The sequence below is a fragment of the Microtus pennsylvanicus genome, chromosome 13, assembly GCF_037038515.1.
Source record: "Microtus pennsylvanicus isolate mMicPen1 chromosome 13, mMicPen1.hap1, whole genome shotgun sequence".
NCBI classification, from domain to species: domain Eukaryota; kingdom Metazoa; phylum Chordata; class Mammalia; order Rodentia; family Cricetidae; genus Microtus; species Microtus pennsylvanicus.
The window spans coordinates 76,730,032-76,748,749 of NC_134591.1; the positions used below are offsets into that span (position 1 = coordinate 76,730,032).

Here is an 18,718-nt window from a genome sequence, read left to right on the forward strand (position 1 = left end):
GAACTCACAGCAACCCACCTGTCTCAATCTCCTGAGGGCAGCAATCACCGCCCTGAACCACCACACCCAACCTGCCACAGTCTTGGTAGTCTGCAAGACAACTCAGTGATTAAAGGCGATCGCTCCCAAGCCTGAGAACCCTGGGTTGATCCCTGGAAGCAACACAGTGGACTAGAGAACTGTTGTCTCCAGCCGTGCTGACGCCACGTGCGCAGTGAACAAAAGTTTAGCATCTCGAGCCTTCACACTTAGTGTTTCTCCTAATGACTGTGGCTCAACAGTTCAAGTGTGTGGGACTGGAAAGGATTTCAGGGCTATGGAGGAGAATTAAAACATGCTAAACTTGGGAATAGTGATTTCTCTTCTGCTTCCTGGGGAAGACCAAAATCCTGCTTAGCTGGGAGGTCAGTGCTGCTTGCTGTCAGATCAGACACGGAATGGCCTCTCATCTGTTACTCACTGGAAATTAAAATGAAAAGCTGCCGTGACAATTGCGCATTAAGTGTGTGTTAAGTTTCAAGCCCAGGACAAGCAGCTGAGGTGTCTAACTCATCAAAGCCGATCTGGCTGCCAGGTTCTCCCAGCATCCCTCAGTCCCTACCTGTTACAGGGTATGGCTGGCACACCTGCCCTCTGCTCTGAACTCTTCAGCCTAGGGGTGGGTTGCCCTTCCCCAGAGGCTCTTCCTATATAATCCAGGCATTTTGGTAACCTCCCCTTTTACCTTTGGCCTCCTGGCTGCTGCACCTGCTTCCCCCTCACTCCCCATCTCTTCACCTGGCCCAGCTCAGCCTGGTCACGTCACTCTGGACTCTCCCAGTTGTTCCTGCCTCTGGCTGTGCTCTGGCTTTTATCTACGGTAAACGTTCTCCACCACACCTAGGAGCAGTCATGGCCTCCCCGCCTTTCTCTCATTCATCATGGATACTGGATTTTGGGGGTACCTGTCTCAGAAGTCAAGGCAAGCCAGGCAATGTGGTACACACGCCAAGTCCCAGCACATGAGAGGCAGAAAGAGGCGGCTCAATGTGCACTGGAGGCCAGCCTGGTCTGCACACCAAGGCGCGGGCCAGTCAGGGCTAAACCATGACTCCCGTCTCCAAATGGCTGGATGAGGCAGCGCTACTCAGTGTGATGCTTTTGTTAGATGTCTTTTCTCACAAAGTAAAACTGAAGCTACAGGCGGGGAAAAGAAATGTAACAAATCAATATTTCTAATTAAAACTGCTGCAGAGCGAATTTGAATATAACTTTTATAAGCATGTCAGCATGGTGTCAGCTTAACAGCACAACATTAGTTTCAAAATTAATTTTAGCTAAACTATGAGGAATAAGCAGGGTGCTGGTTGAGCAGTGTTGCTCACTGGCTTGTGAACTTCAGTGCTGAGGAGCAGGGGAGACCCTGTGGCTGTGGGCACACACTCTGCCTCAGGTCTGGGGAGACTTTAAATTAGACAACTCATATTAAAACAGACTGGAATAGAGCTGGCTGCAAGGGTGCATCTGTAATCCCAGCACTCAAGAGATGAAGACAGGCTGTGAGTTCAAGACCAAGTGGGCTATATGTGAGACCCAATCTCCAAAAGCCAAAAATAAACCGAAGGTGCTGTTTGGAACTCTTAAAAATGCTACCTTGAGCCCTTGAGGAGTAGAGGCAGGAGGGTCATTTCAAGGTCATTCTTGGCTATACTGGCCGTTTGAAGTTAGCCTGAGCTTACACAGACCTTGTTGAAAAAATTGTGTGCTCTGTACACACACACACACACACATACACATACACACAATTTTAGCTGTTTTCAATTGAGAGAAGAGAAGCCCTCTCTCTCAGCACCAGGACGGAAGCCCAGTGGTCCTGCTGGATACACTCTGGCAAGCAGCACCAAATTTTGAGTTGGAGGGTTCCCTATGGGTTTCCAGTTCCTTATTTCACCAATATTTGTAGTGGCCATTACTGAAATTTAGTAATTTTCACATGGCCTGGGAAGAAAAGTTGACTTATGAAAGCTCCATGCTGCCCGACACTCTTTATTCAGACTATGGATGCATTTCCAGGGGTGGCCAGGGCGGGGTTATTTGCAAGAGGAGAAGGTTTTCCAGAAGAAGTTCTTGCAGGGCTTTTTATCCCGGCGTGGGGGCTGCTGGAGAGGTGGGCTTTCCTGTCGCCTAGACACCTCGCTGGTATCCCCTCCGATGAGGGCGCTGGAGCTGGCTTGGGAGGTCCACCCGTGCCACCAGGCAAGGAAAGTCAGGAGGCTGGCCCTCTTCCCTTCCGCAGCTTCCTGTGTTTTCAGAGAAGCAAGGACAAGGTAGAGTGAAACAAGCCCTGGACAGTCTCAGGAGAGTCCGCCGCTCCCTCCCAGGCTTCCTCCCAGATGGCAAGCTTCTCCTTAACAAACCACACTTCCTTCAAAGGCTGCATCTGGAGAATCCTAGAGAAACTGCTGTGCAGAGGGAAACGGACAAATAATTTTTTTTTTATTTTTTTTTTGCTAATTTTCCCAGCCATGGTAGCACAGGTCTTCCTCAGCACTTGTGGGCAAAGGAAGCTGGATTAGTGTAAGTTTGAGGCTAGACAGGGCTACAGAGTGAGACCTTGTCTCAAAATACCAATGAGTGAATTGCTGACCTCTCCCTTCTAACACTCTTTGCTGAGGTCCTTAGCTCTGAGAGAGCTGCCCATGTGACTGACGGCACAGACACCCCGGGCAGACAGGTTCATTTAACTTGCTACTGTTTTCAGACACCCTGCTGGGTGTTCGGAGACCTGAAGAGACTAAGGTCTGGTCTTTCAAACCCCTTGGGAAACCGGCTAGCAGTATTCTGATGATAAACGACCCTCTGGAAACTCAGCTGGTAATTTCAGAGAAAAATCCGTTTCTAATGGTCAACTTTATGTACTCTTTCTTGGAATTTTTTCAAAATTGAAAAAAAAAACGAGAAAGTAAATCATTTGATGAAATTAGGAATTTATATCATAGAGAAAGGGATGGCAGGAATTAATGTGAGCGAGCGTAAATTAAGGCTCTTGCCGTCTGTGTGACCAATACTGGCAGGAGCTGGCCCACAAGCTCACGCTGACAGTCAGAAGTCAAAGCAGACACCAGCAGAGAGCCCCTGAACAGACACAGGCCAGGACAAGTGAGGGCAAGGGAGACCCGTGGTCTGAATGGTCCATTGTAGCATCCTGGGGTCACACACACACACACACACACACACACACACACACACACACACACACACACGGCAACTCACTGGGTGGGGACTGTACTCACCCCACTGTCCTGGCCGGTGGGACCACGCTCCAGCGGAAGGGCAGTGGCCACAGTCCCCCACAGCAGCAGCAGCAGCCCGAAGGCCGACAGCCACTGGCCTCTGGCTCGGCAGCCACCCATCCTCGGGCTGTCCGCAGGTCAGTGCTCTGCGGATGGGGTCTTTCTCTGGAGCTCTGGTATTTTAAGCTCCCGTGCCAGCTGTTTTGGGGCCTGCACACGTCCACTGAAAACTTGCATGCCTCTCCACTCGTGCCGTGACGCACAAGCCGGAGCAATCAGTTCTCACAGAAACATTCGTGAGGTTGGATTTAGCCCCTTAATTAAAGACTCAGGACTTTTCCTGCGCCAGTGTGGATCGGCTCTCATTTTAGAACACGTGCGTGCGCATTTGCAGTGAGGAAGTTCGGTTTCCTTGTAATTGTGCCTGCAGCAAGCAGGAAGCCATTAGGACAAAGTCGAGCGATTTAACAGAATAGGAAATTAGGCTTGGGTAAAGAGCTTCAAACGTGGGATCTTACCCATAAGAAAGCAAAGCTGAGGAAGGGGGTGCAGCACAGCACAGCACGGCACGTGCTTGTCAAGTGTGAGGCTCTGGTTCCGTCCCCAGATCAGAAATGAAGTCTGCCTGAATCTGCTAGAGAAGTAATAGGTGCAGAGAGGACTCGGGGACACAGGACAGCAGGGTTTCACCCACACAAGGGATGAACCAAGAGCTTGTCCCAGTGTTGGGGGCTGTGGACCCCCAGACTCTGAATTTCCTGTAAATGACTTGTTTTCTTGTGTTTGCAGCTGCTCTGAGCAGGAGACCCTCAGGAGTTCCTGATGGCAGGGGAGTTTCTGGTGGGCTTGGCTGGGGCGTGGCTATCAGTTAAGGATCCCTACATAAGCTGCCCTGGTACATAATACAGGGGGCATCTTGTTTCAAGGATGACCCACGTTCCTGTCCCTGTGTCTCTGTCTGTGTGGGTGTGTTTTTAAATCTCCAGCCTAGTTCCCGGTCCCGTCCTGTAGTGCAGGTGCTACATCCAGCACTGCCCTCTGCCTGGGCCAAACCCTGGTTCTTCAGCCAGACCTCCAACTCATTGACGTATAGATGCTGATGCAGAAGGCATAGGAGGAACCAAGGGCTTTCTGCATCCTGGTGACACCGAGCATAGCTCATGGTCTAGGGCTTCCCAAACTCCCCGTGTTAGTAAGTGTCACATTCTTTAAATTAGGCCAGTGAGATGGTTCAACAGGTAAGTCTGTCACCAAGCCTGAGGGCCTGTCAGTCCCCTGGAGCCAGCATGCTGGGAGATACGAGCATGCACACCATAGCACATGCGTGTGCCCACACACAGGCCGTGCGTGTTGACGCACCTTTAGTCCCAGCACTTGGAAATACACGCCTAATTCTAAAATTGGTGGTGCTTATTTTTTTGTTGTTTTGTTTTGTTTTTTTTGAGACAGTTTCTCTGTAGCTTTGGAGCCTGTCCTGGAACTAGCTCTTGTAGACCAGGCTGGCCTCGAACTCACAGAGATCCGCCTGCCTCTGCCTCCCGAGTGCTGTGATTAAAGGCGTGCGCCACCATCGCCTGGCTATGGTGCTTATTATTTTGGTCCAGAAAAGGAATGGCCAAACTTGTGAGGCAGAGGCAGGTGGATCTCTGTGAGTTCGAGGCCAGCCTGGCCTACAGAGCTAGTTCCAGGACAGGCTCCAAAGCTACAGAGAAACTGTCTCAAAAAACCAAAAATTTAAATTAAAAAAAAAAAACTTGGGCCAAATGTACGAATCCTTCAGAGCTGCCCAGACCTGAAACCCCTCTCAGGCCACTAGAGACCACCAGGACCCAAGGAAGGCTCATACCTAAAGCAAACTGAAGGCCGGAAGGCGCCTTCTGAAAGATCTCGTCCCTTCTCAACTTCTGGGAATCAGTTTTCTCCTCCAGCATGGGATTAAACTCGGGTCACCACGCTTGACAAATGTCTCACTTCACTGAGCTACCTTGCCGGCCCCAGGCCACCCTCTGGACCCTACCACTGTATAAAGGAAAGAGTGGGCCCTGAAGTCTATGCGGCCCCCTGCACCACTATTTCACACTGGAGCTCCAGACTCCCCCTCAAGCGACCTCTGCTCAGCAAAGCCTAGGCTTCATTACAAAGGTGCGCTAAGGAACGGGAAATCCCATCCCCAGCACCATCTTTCACGGATGATCAAGGGGCCACGGGTCTGAAAGAACCTTAGCAGCCAGAGCTAAGGAAACAGCTTTATTGACTGTTCAGAGACCGTCACGGCCTAGAAAGCAGGCAGTGAAGGACGGCTCACCCCAAACCCAGCATGTCTAACTGCTAACACGAGCCATCAGCCTCAGCCACGTCAGTGTGCCATCCAGACGCCAGCCTCGCCCGTGCCAGGGACGGCACGTGGACACCCTGCAGGCGAGGAGCGCCTGGTTCTTCCAAGCTGCCCTCAGATGTCTTGAAACTGGCAGCAGGAAAAGCTGCCCAGCCACGTGTTTCTTTTAGACGCCTCTACTTATCCCTCTGACTTGGTGGTGGGCACACTTGCGCGTGCTGGAGGCCGCCGGGTCCCACGTGGCCAGGACTCAAGTCTCAGTGTCCACCACTTCGGCAGCGGGCTCCCTGGAGTTACTGCTGTCATCCTCTGGCTTCCTTTTCTTCTTGGCCTTTCGCTCTAGGTTGAGCTGAGCAATCTCTTCGTTTTTCTCTGTGATGTATTTTAGCTATGTAGGTACATAAAAAGCAAAACTGTATTTAAGTCTTTACATCTGTCTGTAAACTTATTTGTAAACCTAAAAATAATCACGATAACTTATGCCTTCTCCAGGATTCCAATTATGAACACTAAAACTGAACTGAAGACGGAGAGGGACACAGTTCAGAGGCTGAGACCCGGCAGGGTTATGGTATTCTAGATCCGTTAGCTACAGTCAGGTGACCCTGGCACCTCTAAGTGTCAAGAGTCTTCACCTAGAAAATGACAGTTTGGTCAAAATGATTTTTTAGATGTGAAAAAATAGAAATTGTGCTCGCCTGCATAACTGACCTGGCAGGCTTCCATCGGTCCCCAGCCCATCAGAACTGCGGTACGGCTGGGCCTGGGGGCATACCTGTCGCACGTTCAAAGCCTACCTAGGCTAAAAGTCAAGCTCAAGACTGGCTGTATACTCAGCATGCCCCTTGTTTTGTCTCAGAACAAGAACTGAGGCTGGAGAGAGGCTTTGTGGTTTGCAGCACTTGCTACCTTCACAGAGGACCCAGTTTTGAGTCCCAGCACTCACTGTGGCTCACAACCACCTGTGACTCCAGTTCCAAGGGATCTGCCCTCCATGGGCACCAGACACACACACACACACGGTAGACAGGCACAAATGTGAGCAAACGCGCGCGCGCACACACACACACACAGAATAAAGGGGGCAGGACATGTGGTGCAGTGGTACAGACAGCATCTGACTAGCATGCACAAGGCCCTACTTTCAATCCCTAGCATTAGGTGGGGGTGGGGTGGGTACCACAAGGAAACCATCCCCATAGACCAACTAACCCATGACTGGTCTGTGACATCATGTTACAAATGAAACATGGCACCAAAGTTTTGAGATATTACTAAAAAGGTAAATTATGGAATCCAGAGAGAGCTGATTAGAAAATTTCAAATTGGCTTTGCAAGATCTATCATGATGAAAGGAGGGCTATAAATTACAGGAGGTCTGAATGGTTCAGCCATCTCCAGTTTTTAATGCAAGGTGCCCTGGAGAATAACTACACGCCTTCAAGTGATTAATTGGGAATAATGTATTCCGGGGGGACGGGGGTGAGGAAGAAATTCATCTCTCACCAGTGAATTACTCCGCCTGGCTAAGAGCTTCACGTCCTCAGTGGTAACTGTGCTTCTTTTCGCGTGTCTGCAGAAAGGGCAGAAACACATCACCAAACTGTGGTGTTAAAGTTAGGACAGGACATAAAAGTTCACGGCCGGAGGAACAAGGATGCCTGACCCATCCCGTCAGAGTCAAACCACCAGGCAATCATGACACAGTTTGCCAAAGAAACCGGGCGGTAATGGTGCACACCTTTAATCCCAGCACTAGAGAGGATTATAAAATGGGAGGAGACAGCTCCCAGACACAGTCTCATTCTGAGATTCCTGGAGGCAGGATCGCCAGTTCGGACTGAGGTAGAGGTAAGAGCCAGTGGTTGGCTGCTTTGCTCTTCTGGTCTTCAGGCTGAACCCCAATTTCTGTCTCTGGGTTTAGTAACCATGCTACAGGATACCAACTCCACAGAGGACCCTGAAGACAATCTGTCAACTGTGTCTGCGAGCCAGTGTGCTGGACAGCAAAGAAGGGTTAGACACTGTCTAACGCCACCCTTCTATCGCAGTCGTCTGTAAGACCACAGACCACGCAAGGTGCGCATACAAGGCTGGTGGAGAGAAAGGAGTCACATAAGACACGACTGCTCTGCATAAGTAGACGTTAGCTGAACGGGCAAGAAAACAGCCATGATGCTGGCTCTTGAAGCTCTTCTCCAGGACTGAATCACAGACAAAGCACCTGCAGCTCCTAGAACCCACTTCCCTGCAAGCTCTGAACGCCCCCCCACACACACACACACGAGAGTCCGGCAGAATTGAGACCTGCCTTTAAACTGGTTCTGCCTCCTGCTCACAGCTTGGACCGAGGTCCTTCACATCCTCCTGCAAGCCTCGCTGGGAAAGATGGGGGCTGCAGAGAGGGCTGCTCCCTGCTCTTGCAGAGGGTGGAGTTCAGTTCCCAACATCTGCATCTGGCAGATCACAACTCCAGCTGCAGGGGACCCACAGTCCTCTTCATTTCTATGCCAACCATATGACTGTCACTGAACTGCATCCTAACTCCTGGCTTCTGGATTTTACATTTTTACGTGTAGCATGTATGTCTCTCTCCCATTTGTGTCCTCGTGTCTGAGGATGGAAGAGGACGCTGGAGTTGTTAACACTTGTGAGCCATGGTGTAGGTCTGGAATTGAACTTGGGACCTCTACAAGAACAAGGGCTCTTGTTCTTGAAGCCACCACTCAGCCCAGCTTCTGGATTGTTCTGACAGCCTCACTATGGAGCCAGGCCAGTCTTGAACGTGGACGCCTCCTGCCTCACCTTCCCAAGCACCAAGACTGCCCCACCACGCCCAGCTTGTTTCTGGAACCACACAAAAACATTTTTTAAGAATTTCACTGACTTCCACAGCTAACACAGAAAGGGGAATTGAAGGTGATAGATACTTCGTGGGACTTGGGGGTGGGGCACAAATAAGCAGCAGCTGAATGAGCTGTCAGCATCCCATAATAGCGCTGTATTCCCCTCAGCCGAGCTGACGATGCCAAGCAGTTTTTAGGGACTGATAATATATACAGGAAGGGGAAGATTTAGAGCCCCTTGCTTTAATTCAGCGGAAAGATTCATCAGAGAATCAGCGCAGAGGGGTAAGGTGAGAAGTGTGGCCCAGAGGCTGAGGTGAGCAGAGGCAAAAGAGAAGCTTCAGCCCTCCCAGGCCCCAGCCATTCCAACGGCTGCATAAAAGCAATGGTTTCCAATTACCTGAGGTACTAATTGAAGAGCCGAACATAAATCACCTGTAAGAGCTCAGGCTTCTCCAGCTGAAGGCAAGCCTCCCCCTTCCCGGGAAGATTAGTCTTCCTCATAGCAAGCACGGAATGAAAGCCCTTGCCTGTCATTCTATGACACCTGCAAGCAATCAGGGCTGTGGCGCTCTGAGGCCCTCTCCACAGGGGGACTGACCCCCCAACTTCCCACGTCCTGAGCAATCGCAACCTCCCCAAGAAAGGGTTTTTAAAACAGGCAGCCGCACACCGCAGTCCTGGGGCCGCCATTCAGACCTCAGTCAGTGAGAGACCTTCAAAAGGACTCGGAGATACCAGACGATCAAGTGACGTGTTCGGAGCAGATGTTAGGTCCCTGTAGCTTCGTCATCAGGCACGAGCCCCCAGCAAACAGGCGCCACAGAACTGAAATACACCGCCAGATGGGGGCGGTGATGTCAATGGACCTCAATTACACAGCCAGCTCTTCTACCCACCTGGCAAACATCTCAAGGTCTTTGGCAAAATTTTCTGAAAGAGAAGGGGAGGAAAAAAATAGCTATCAGCTGGCCCATCTCCACCTCAGAACTGAAGCCTAGGCTTCTAGTCAGCAGACTCGGCAAACCTCGGAGGCGAGCAAAGGCACCCCAGGCCAGCAGTTACCAACTTTTCTTTCTTTCTTTCTTTCTTTCTTTCTTTCTTTCTTTCTTTCTTTCTTTCTTTTTTTTTTAAAGTTTTTCAGGACAGGATCTCTGTGTAGCACTGGCCGTCCTGAATCTCACTGGTCCAGGCTGGCCTTGAACTCAAGAGACCCACCTGCCTGTCTCCTGAGTGCTGGGATTAAAGTGTGCATCACACCCGGCCCCACCAGCTTTTCCAAACCGTGGCTGCATCCCTGTCCTTCCCAGCACCCTCCACTCCTCTTACAAGCCTTGTCCTACCTGTGATGACACCTTTGTTCGCTAGGGACCGCCCTGTATGTCTGCCCCAAGTAGGGTTAGTAAGAACTCTGATTTCCTCACGAGTGAGTATCAGCTCCGGGGTGCAGCTGTCACACACACTGTGGGAAGCATGGCCGTGTCACAGCACTGAGATGGAACGTGTCCAATGTTCCAGCCACCATGGCCATTTAAATGTCCTTCCCAGGGGCTGGAGAGATGGCTCAGTGGTTAAGAGCACTGACTGCTCTTCCAGAGGACCCGGGTTCGATTCCCAGCACCCACATGGCAGCTCACAACTGTCTGAAGATCAGTTCCAGGGGATCTGACACTTCACACCAATGCACATAAAATAAAGTTAAATAAACCATAAAAATATTCTATAAATAAATAAATAAATGTCCTTCCCACACAACTCTTCTGGCCATGAAGTGATCAGGGAGCCCGTGTGTGTGTGTGTGTGTGTGTGTGTGTGTGTGTGTGTGTGTGTGTGGTGTGTGTGTTGGGGGGGATGAGCCACACCACAGCTCCCACCCACACGGGTCCCCGGCCAAGCCCACAGATATCCTGGCCTCGTACCACACTGTCGGAAAGTCACCTCCGCGATGGCTGCCACGGTCTGCTTGTTGAACTGCACCTGTTTGTCCAAGGCCACTTCATTGCACAGACTGCCGACCGTGTAGTGAACTGCTGCCTTTAGCCTCTGCAGGGAAATCACACATCCTTAAGTGAAGACCAGGGAGAGGGGCTGCCCGGCCTAATTCCTGCAGAACATTCCATCATGGCGGAGTGACAGGCAAGTGCACTAATCAGTTAACGACACCCTCTGGAGTGTGACTTGGGGGGACATGACTTTCCAACTAATGGTTATGATTTAGGTCCCATAAAGATGAGAAACCACGCTAGTCAGCAAGGAGCATTGACAGCAGCCCTTGCTGCATCCTTCAGCTACTGTCCAGGCCCTGCGTGCTGAGGGCCCATCTGGAGAATACAGTGAGACACCAGTCTGCGGCCTTAAAATAGCTAACGAAAGACAGAAAGATCCCAGGCCTTGGCTCCAAGTCTCTAGCAGCCACAGCCTCCAGGCCCAGGCGACAGGACAGCCAGGGCTGATGACTACGCATCTGACCATCCTCTGGTCTACAGGGTCACCAGCCACCACAATGGTCTTCCTGCCCCACAGGAATTACCCTCCCCCATTTTTGGCAGTGCTGGGAATGGAACCAGAGCCTCACACACTAGGCAAACACTCCCACTGAGCCGCATCCTAGTCCCCAGAAAGCCTTTTAGATACTGAAAGTGTCACTCTTCCTAGGCAGACATCCCAAGGGGAAGCAGCTCAGAGCAAGCAAGGCAGCAGCCCTGCGGTCTCTCCACTGATGTGTGACCTCCTTCCCCGCGGAGATGTAAACCAACCTCTACCCCTCTTCACAGGGCACCAGCAAATAGTACCAACCATCACCCACGTCTAACTTGGGGAACCAATGTATTTAGTGGATGCACCTACAGAGCACGGGTGAGCCCAGAGCAGCCACAGGACCGCAGTCTCACCCAGCATGGATGATAACTTCCCCCGATTGCACACTGAGTGCCGCCTCCTGGTAACCTAGTCCATATTCACTCTCGCCCCCGAAACCCTGAGGCCAAGTACAATTAGGGCAGAATTATGTGCAGCTGTCTGGGAAGAGCAGGCTGGGGAGACTGAGATCAGGTGACGGGCTACCGGCCCTACCCACTTCCGATGAGGGGTATCAACAGTCTGCAGGCCTGATGGTGAGGGTCTCTCAAGTAGTCACGGCTGCTCTGTTTGGAAGACAGAGCCCAGGCAGGTGTGGTGTCACCTGAATCCAAGACACTAGCAAGTATCCGCTACACAGGCAGATCAACCACACAGATGGTCCAGGGCCTCTGGGCGAGGCCAGGAAGATGAGCTTGGGACCTGTTCCCCAACCCCCTTGTCTGCTCGGACATCAGACAAGCAAATCCAGCCTTTAGGAGATCAAAAGAATCATCAACCTAGAAGGGCGTAGACCCTGAAGGCCCTTTTAAATATGAGTGGGGGCTGGGGACAGGACGCAGAATCCTGAACACATCTGGCTCCAGGAAGTTTTGTCTGCTCCTGCTGGGCCGCCTTCCTTCTGCCACACTTTAGATCTTGGAGGCTAAGTCACGAGACTTGAAACTCAAGGGCAGCACCTTGTCAACCTTATCCCACACAGTCTGCATGCCAGGAATGCTGGTGGAGTGGGTGCTGGGGTCCTCAGAGCAGAGATGCAAATTTGAGCTCTTTTCTTGTTTGCTTTTTGAGATAGGGTTTCTCCGTGTAGCCTTGTCTGTCCTAGAACTCCCTTTGTAGACCAGGCTGGTCTCAAACTCACAGAGATCCACCTGCCTTCGCCTCCCGAGTGCTGGGATTAAAGGCGTGCGCCACCACCGCCCCACTTGAGTTCACCTTTCTGGCCTCATTTAATCAGTGAGCATTTACTGTCTCCTAAGCCAGGCTTTGCTCTCAGAGTTGATTCTACAGAAACAAAAAGACCCGGTAGTGTAGTTCAGGTACAGAGTGCCTGCCCGGCATGTGTAAGGTCCCAAGCTCGATCTCTAGCACCTCACACACAAACGAATAATAATAAAATTAAATAAAAAAAAGCTGGGCGGTGGTGGTGCACGCCTTTAATCCCAGCATTCGGGAGGCGAAGGCAGGTGGATCTCTGTGAGTTTGAGACCAGCCTGGTCAACAAGAGCTAGTTCCAGGACAGGCTCTAAAGCCACAGAGAAACCCTGTCTCGAAAACAACAACAAAAATAATAAAATAAATAAATAAATAAATAAAAGCAAGACATCTAGACGTGGTGGGGTGTGCCCTTCAATCTCAGAACTTGGGAGGTAGTGCGGGAAGGAATTTCTGTGATTTCCAGGCTAGCCAGGGCTAAACAATAAGACCCTGTCTTAAAAAAAGGGGGGGGGGGCTGTAGCCAGGCAGTGGTGGCGCAGGCCTTTAATGCCAGCCGTGGGGAGGCAGAGGCAGGCTGATCTCTGTGAGTTCGAGGCCAGCCTGGGCTACAAGAGTTGCTAATCCTGACAACCCGACTTCTGACAGCACCCCCATCAAAATAAATAAATATAATAATAACAAAAAACCCCATAGCTCCTGCTCTCCCATCCTACCCTGGCTGTTATCGCTCTCTTCACACCTGCTGGTGTCACAGATTGAAAGTGAAGGCTCGGGAGACAAGAGTAACCCTTGATTTGATCCTAGATAAAGAGAGGAGACCAGTAAACCTGCAGGTCAAATGGAGGCACTCGACTGCAGACTGTACAGCCAACAATGGAATCCCATTCAAGTTAGACGGCTGTTCCAGGCCTGGCTGCACGGAGTGCCTGACGTCCGGCACAGGGGAGGTACAGGCAGGAGATCTGAACAATGGGGACCAGTCTCCAAACACAGAACTTCTGAAATGTGATAAACTATGGGGAAGAGGTGAACTATGCCACCCTGACCTTGACCTGTTCATTTCATTGGATTTTTATTTTATTTCTTAGACAGGGTCCTACTGTAACACTGGCTGGCCTGGAACTCAGAGAGCAGCCTGCCTCTGCCTCCCCACGGCTGGGATCAAAGGCGAGTGCCTGGCCTCATCTGAACTTAGAGCCTCCAGCGGGCTAAAATGGTGATCAGCTGATCTCTAAGCGGGGTCGGGGCTTTAACGCTTAAATAGGAGCCCAACTACCTGAGAACGGTGCTTGCTACAAGAAAACAAAGAAAGTAAGATGCCAACAAGAGAAAACAACTGTGGGCATTTGGGTGTTCATGACTCGTCTAGCAACGCTTCTTTCTCGCTCTTCATCCCTTGGTGTCTCCTTGATAGGCTCTCCCTAGGTAGACTAGGCGAGCCGAAAGTTCTGCCTCCTGAGCGCTGGAAGAAAAGGCCTGAGCCCCGACGCCCTAACCTCTCTTGCTTTCGAGACAGGAGCTCCCATGGTACCTAACTGATCTGAAACTCATAATTCTCCTGCCTCAGCTTCTGCAGCACAGTCCCAGCCCCTCTCCCTTCACCGCACCCCACCCCCAGTCTTCTTCGAGACAGGTATTCCAGGTTGGCCTCGAACTCGGTATATCACTGAAGACGACTTTAAACTTGCTTCTGCCTCCACCCCACAGTGCTAGGATCACAGTCGTTCACCCCAGGCCCGTTTGTGCAGGGCTGGGACTCGAACCTACGGCTTCGCGCATGCTGCGCGAGCATTCTGCCAACCAAGCGCCGCCTTCTCCCGTGAGCGCCCACATTCCACCTTCCCAGCCCTGGGGAAGCCGGGAAAACAGGAACTCGCAATCCTGCCTTGCTGGGACCCCGTTTATTGTCTACCTGCCGGTGAGAGAACTGCCGCTCCTCCTCCTCCTCCGTCTCCTCCATCGCTGCGGGGCTCCCCGGGCAGGCGGGCCGCGGCCGAGTCAGATTTTCCCGCCCTGCGTCTGCGACGGGCCGCGCAGAGGGTCAAAGCGCGAAGCGCCTCCTTCCTGGCCCGCACGCTCCCCCTGGCGGCGGTTTGTGGAAGGGTCTTGCTGGCATTGGCGCGACCCCAGGATCAGGTGCAGCACCCTAGACGCTGTCTCAAGTCCTGTCACTTCCTTCAACATCTGAAAGAACATGTATGAGATAGCTCTGTAGCTAGCAGTAATTGAGGGCACCTGCCGCGTGACCGAGGATCCAGTACCCACACCAAGCGGCTCACAAAGCACCTGTAATTCCACCTCTAGGGGACAGATACAATGTCATCTTTTGGTCTCCATGGCCCCTGTGTGCACATGCACATACCTGCACACATGCATATGCATAAATAGTAAAATCTTAAAAATAACTTGGCTGGTCGTGGTGATGCACGCCTTTGATCCCAGCGCGGAGAAGGCAGAGGCAGGTGGATCTCTGTGAGTTCAAGGTCAGCCTGGTCTACAGAGTGAGTTCCAGGGCAGCCAGGGCTGTTAGACAGAGAAACCTTGTGTGTAGGGGGGAGATACGTATGTGCTGAGTGTGGTGGTGCACATCTTTAGTCCCAGAACTTGGGAGTCCAAGGCAGGTGGATCTCTGTGAGTTCAAGACTAGCCAGGGCTATTTAGTGAGGTTCTATCTCAAACTAAAAAACAAAACGAATGTAAATTACTAAAGGCAGTGCTTTCTATGGAAACTCACACACATGCAGCCTCAGGAGGCTTTGCAAAGAGCCACCAACTGCAGTGACCCCAAATCAGACTGAGATGCTTACCCAAATAGCATTCATTCAGAGTGAGTGGTTCCCATTGCCAGGGCCAGGGGAGCGTTGGCATGAGGACTGGTCGAGTCTCCCTTATGCTGAGCTATAGAACGAGCTGGGCAGTGAAATGGCTCAGTAACTAACTCATCGCGATTGCTACTCTTGCAGAGAACCTGGGTTTAGTCTGCAGCGCCGACGTGGTGGCTCACTTCTGTGATGACTGTTTCAAGGGATTCAACACCCTCTTTTGACCTCCAAGGGCACGCACCAGACACACACATACAATGTACAAACATGCATCATGCAAGCAACACATATACGCATAAGGTAAAAATAAACCAGTCTCTAAAGGTAAGGATCAGCGGGAGAGCTCTTGCCTAGTGTACTTGGGTAAGGGTGCAACACGAACCCAGTGTGGACCATCCTTCCTTCCTCCAGCTGTCTGCCTCCTTCCTGACTTGTTCTTTCAGACCTCCATTCATATCTCAGTTCCAAGAACAAACGACTTCTCTGCTGCTCCACGTATTCAATGTTGGAGGGCGGTTCTCGCTAGTGTGCTGTCACAGGTGAACAGACAGACGGTGCCTGCTGGAGTCTCCCGTGTGTCAGCATCATTACCTCCACCCAGTGTCGTCTGCTTCGGAAGGCAGGATTGGCTAGGACCGCTACACAGCCAGCCATCTGCCACACAGACACCGCAACGTCGGGAGCACGGGCAGACGCAGATGACACAATGCTGTCTAGGGGTGTAGGAAGGAGTTCATTTGTGCCACCAGCTAAAGAGTGAAAAGGTGCCTGGCAGTGGTGGCCGCGCACCTTTAATCTCAGCATTGGGAGGCAGAGGCAGCCGGATTTCTGGGTTTAAGACCAGCCTGGTCTGCAGAGTGAATTCCAGGACAGTCAGGGCTACACAGAGAAACCCTGTCTCAGGAAAAAAAAAAAGAATTAAAAGATAATGCCAGGAGTGGAATCCCAGCACCAGGGAGGCAGAGACAAGCACATCTCCTGAACTGAGGCCAGTGGGTCTACAGAGTTCCAGGGTAGCCGTCTTCTACACAGTGGGACTCTGTCTTAATAAGGAAAAAGAAAGGGGGGCTGGAGAGATGGCTCAGCGGTTAAGATCACTGTCTGTTCTTCCAGAAGACCCATGTTCAGTTCCCAGAACTCACAAGACAACTCGCAACCATCTTAACTCCAGTTCCAGGGGACCTGGAACCTACGGTAAAACATTAATGCACATAAAATAAAATTAAAAGAAACGATGACTGCTCATGACTGACAGATCAATCAGAATGAATTGTGAGTCATCTTCTGGGAACAATAAGATAAGAACTTGCTCTTTAACATTTGTTTCTTGAGACAAGGTTTTACTATGTAGCCTTAGCTGACCTGGAAGGAATTCCATGTGTAGATCAGGTCAGACTTGAACTCCCAGAGATCCGCCTGCCTCTGCCTCCCGAGTGCTGGGATTAAAGGCATGCGCCACCACCGCCCAGCTAACGTTTGTTTCTTGAGACAGGTTTCACTATGTAGCCTTAGCTGGCCTGGAAGGAATTCCATGTGTAGATCAGGTCAGACTTGAACTCACAGCACACACACCCCAAAACTTAAAAAAAAACAATGAAGGGGGTGGGGAAAGAAGGAAGGAGAGAAGTCTTGGAGAGTCCTGAATCTTGATAGAGAGATTAAATGATACCAGGGAACTCTCCCTCTTAGGGTCTCTCTTTCAGGTTTTCAAGACAGGGTCTCACTATGTAGCCCTGGCTGTCCTGGAACTTACTCTGTAGACCAGGCTGGCTTCAAACTCTCAGAGATATACCTGCCTCTTTTTCCTAAGTGCTGGGATTAAAAATACCTGCCACCACACCCAGCTGGGTTCTTTCCTTCCTTCCTTCTTTCAGTTTTTTGAGACAGGGTTTCTCTGTGTACTCCTAGCTGTCCTGGAACTCACTCTAAAGACCAGGCTAGCTTTGAACTCATGGAGATCTGGCTGCCTCTGCCTCCCAAGTGCTGGGATTAAAGGCATGCACTACTACCATCTACCTTGCTCTTTCTTTTTATAAAAAATAATTTATTTTAATTTATTCTATGTGTATTGGTGTGAAGGTGTCAGATCCCCTGGAACTGGAGTTAGACAGTTGTGAGGTGCCATGTGGGTGCTGGGAATTGAATCCAGGTCCTCTGGAAGAGAAGCCAGTGCTCTTAAATGTGAGCCATCTCTCCAGCCCCAGGTTTTTGTTTCTTAATTTAAGCAAATTAAGCCAGGCAGTAGTGGCGCACACTTATATTCCCAGCACTCAGGAGGCAGAGGCAGGCGAATCTCTGGGAATTTGAGGTCAGCCTGGTCTACAGAGCTTGTTCCAGAACAGCCAGGGCTACCCTCTCCCTAAAATAAAAATTAATTAAATAAATAAATTAAGAACAGATACAAAAAGAAATTTGAGGATAACGCATTGGTGTTTAAAAGGGAAGCCCCAGGATAGGCAAGCTGTAAACCCTGCAGAAAGAGAATGGAGAAGAGAGGACCATGGAGTCAGCCACATGGCCTCAGTCAGCCATGCTGTGTTAACTCCAAAGATGGGAGGAGAAAGACCACCGACCTAAGCAATCAGGGCTAAATGAGTTAAAGAAGCAATTAATTAAAACAAGCTTTTCTGCTCATGTATACAGGCTGTCCTCCCCCAACCCCCGCCTAACGTGGGGGTTCTGGGATATGTGCCACACTGACACTCTAAGACTGAGGGCAGAGCCAGTGACTGGCTGACTGAAATTACCCATAGACATTTTGGAGGACCCAGACAGGAGGGCACAGGAAGATAGAGGAAGGGGCTTAGAGAACGCTCGGCCTTTTCCATCTGGGAAGTGTAGAGAGTTAGGGTCACCTGATTGTTCCAACACTGCTCTTTGGATCTATCAGGCATTTTAATCCTAATATCTGACTCCAGACATATTATTTTATTGATATTAGAATAACTTACATAGATGAAGTAGCGGGGCTCAAGGGATCCGCAGTGGCTGTGAGGAAGGTTTCGGCAGATAGAACAGGCAGGGTTACAGGAGCGGAACAGAAGCATAACAAGCTAGTCATAACGCGCTCCAGAAACAAACATGATTGCAAGGTGGTCATAACAATCTTTTGAAACAAAGGTGTAGCATGATTAATAAGCCAGAGACAGAAATTGTGGTTCAACCTGAAGGTCAGAAAAGCAAAACAGCCAGCCACTGGCTCTTACCTCTACCTCAGTCCAAAATGGCGACCCTGTCTTCAGGAATCTCAGAGAGAGGCTGTGTGTGAGAGCTGTCTCCTCCTGTTTTATATTCCTCTTTATGGCTGGGATTAAAGACATGCACCACTACCGCCAGGCTTCTATGGTAAACTAGTGTGGCTACTGTGATTAAAGGTGTGCATCACCACTGCCTGGTCTGTAAGGCTGACCAGTCGGACTGTTTTACTCTCTGAGTAAAAAGTAAAACATTTCCGGCAAACTTTATCTATTAAAATACAATTGAGCCAGGGGGTGGTGAAATATCACTACACAAAGGTAGGTTTGCAAGATGGTTATAACAACTGTTTGAGATATGGTTGCCATTCCAGGACAGGTCACACGTAGGGTATAGCTCAGTCCTTGAGAAACAGAGATTTATTCATAAACAGGAATGAACTTAGTTTGTCTT

The 18,718-nt window shown here is 50.6% G+C and overlaps 2 protein-coding genes across 2 annotated transcripts; both read right to left on the reverse strand.

Moving 5' to 3' along the window:
* Nucleotides 1-1,996: 1,996 nt before the first annotated feature.
* On the reverse strand, nucleotides 1,997-3,521 carry Cort (cortistatin). The gene is made up of 2 exons (XM_075946239.1): nucleotides 3,273-3,521; nucleotides 1,997-2,279 (listed from the first exon to the last, which is right to left on the reverse strand). Exons 1-2 carry the CDS (start codon nucleotides 3,390-3,392, stop codon nucleotides 2,070-2,072), a joined length of 330 nt encoding a protein of 109 aa, XP_075802354.1. The 5' UTR covers nucleotides 3,393-3,521; the 3' UTR covers nucleotides 1,997-2,069.
* A 2,200-nt stretch (nucleotides 3,522-5,721) lies between these two features.
* On the reverse strand, nucleotides 5,722-14,265 carry Cenps (centromere protein S). Its single transcript, XM_075946238.1, has 5 exons — nucleotides 14,161-14,265; nucleotides 10,373-10,496; nucleotides 9,353-9,386; nucleotides 7,114-7,180; nucleotides 5,722-5,995 (listed from the first exon to the last, which is right to left on the reverse strand). The coding sequence occupies exons 1-5, from the start codon at nucleotides 14,206-14,208 to the stop codon at nucleotides 5,858-5,860; spliced, it is 411 nt and encodes a 136-aa protein (XP_075802353.1). The 5' UTR covers nucleotides 14,209-14,265; the 3' UTR covers nucleotides 5,722-5,857.
* Between the last annotated feature and the right edge of the window lie 4,453 nt (nucleotides 14,266-18,718).

Coding starts and splice junctions, on each gene's coding strand:
- Cort (XM_075946239.1), bottom strand. CDS start 3,392: ATGGGTGGCTGCCGAGCCAGAGGCCAGTGGCTGTCGGCCTTCGGGCTG. Junction 2,280..3,272: donor CCACCGGCCAGGACAGTGGG/GTGAGTACAGTC, acceptor CTGAAAACACAG/GAAGCTGCGGAAGGGAAGAG.
- Cenps (XM_075946238.1), bottom strand. CDS start 14,208: ATGGAGGAGACGGAGGAGGAGGAGGAGCGGCAGTTCTCTCACCGGCAG. Junction 10,497..14,160: donor GGCAGTTCTCTCACCGGCAG/GTAGACAATAAA, acceptor ATTTCCCTGCAG/AGGCTAAAGGCAGCAGTTCA. Junction 9,387..10,372: donor GGTGACTTTCCGACAGTGTG/GTACGAGGCCAG, acceptor CTTCTCTTTCAG/AAAATTTTGCCAAAGACCTT.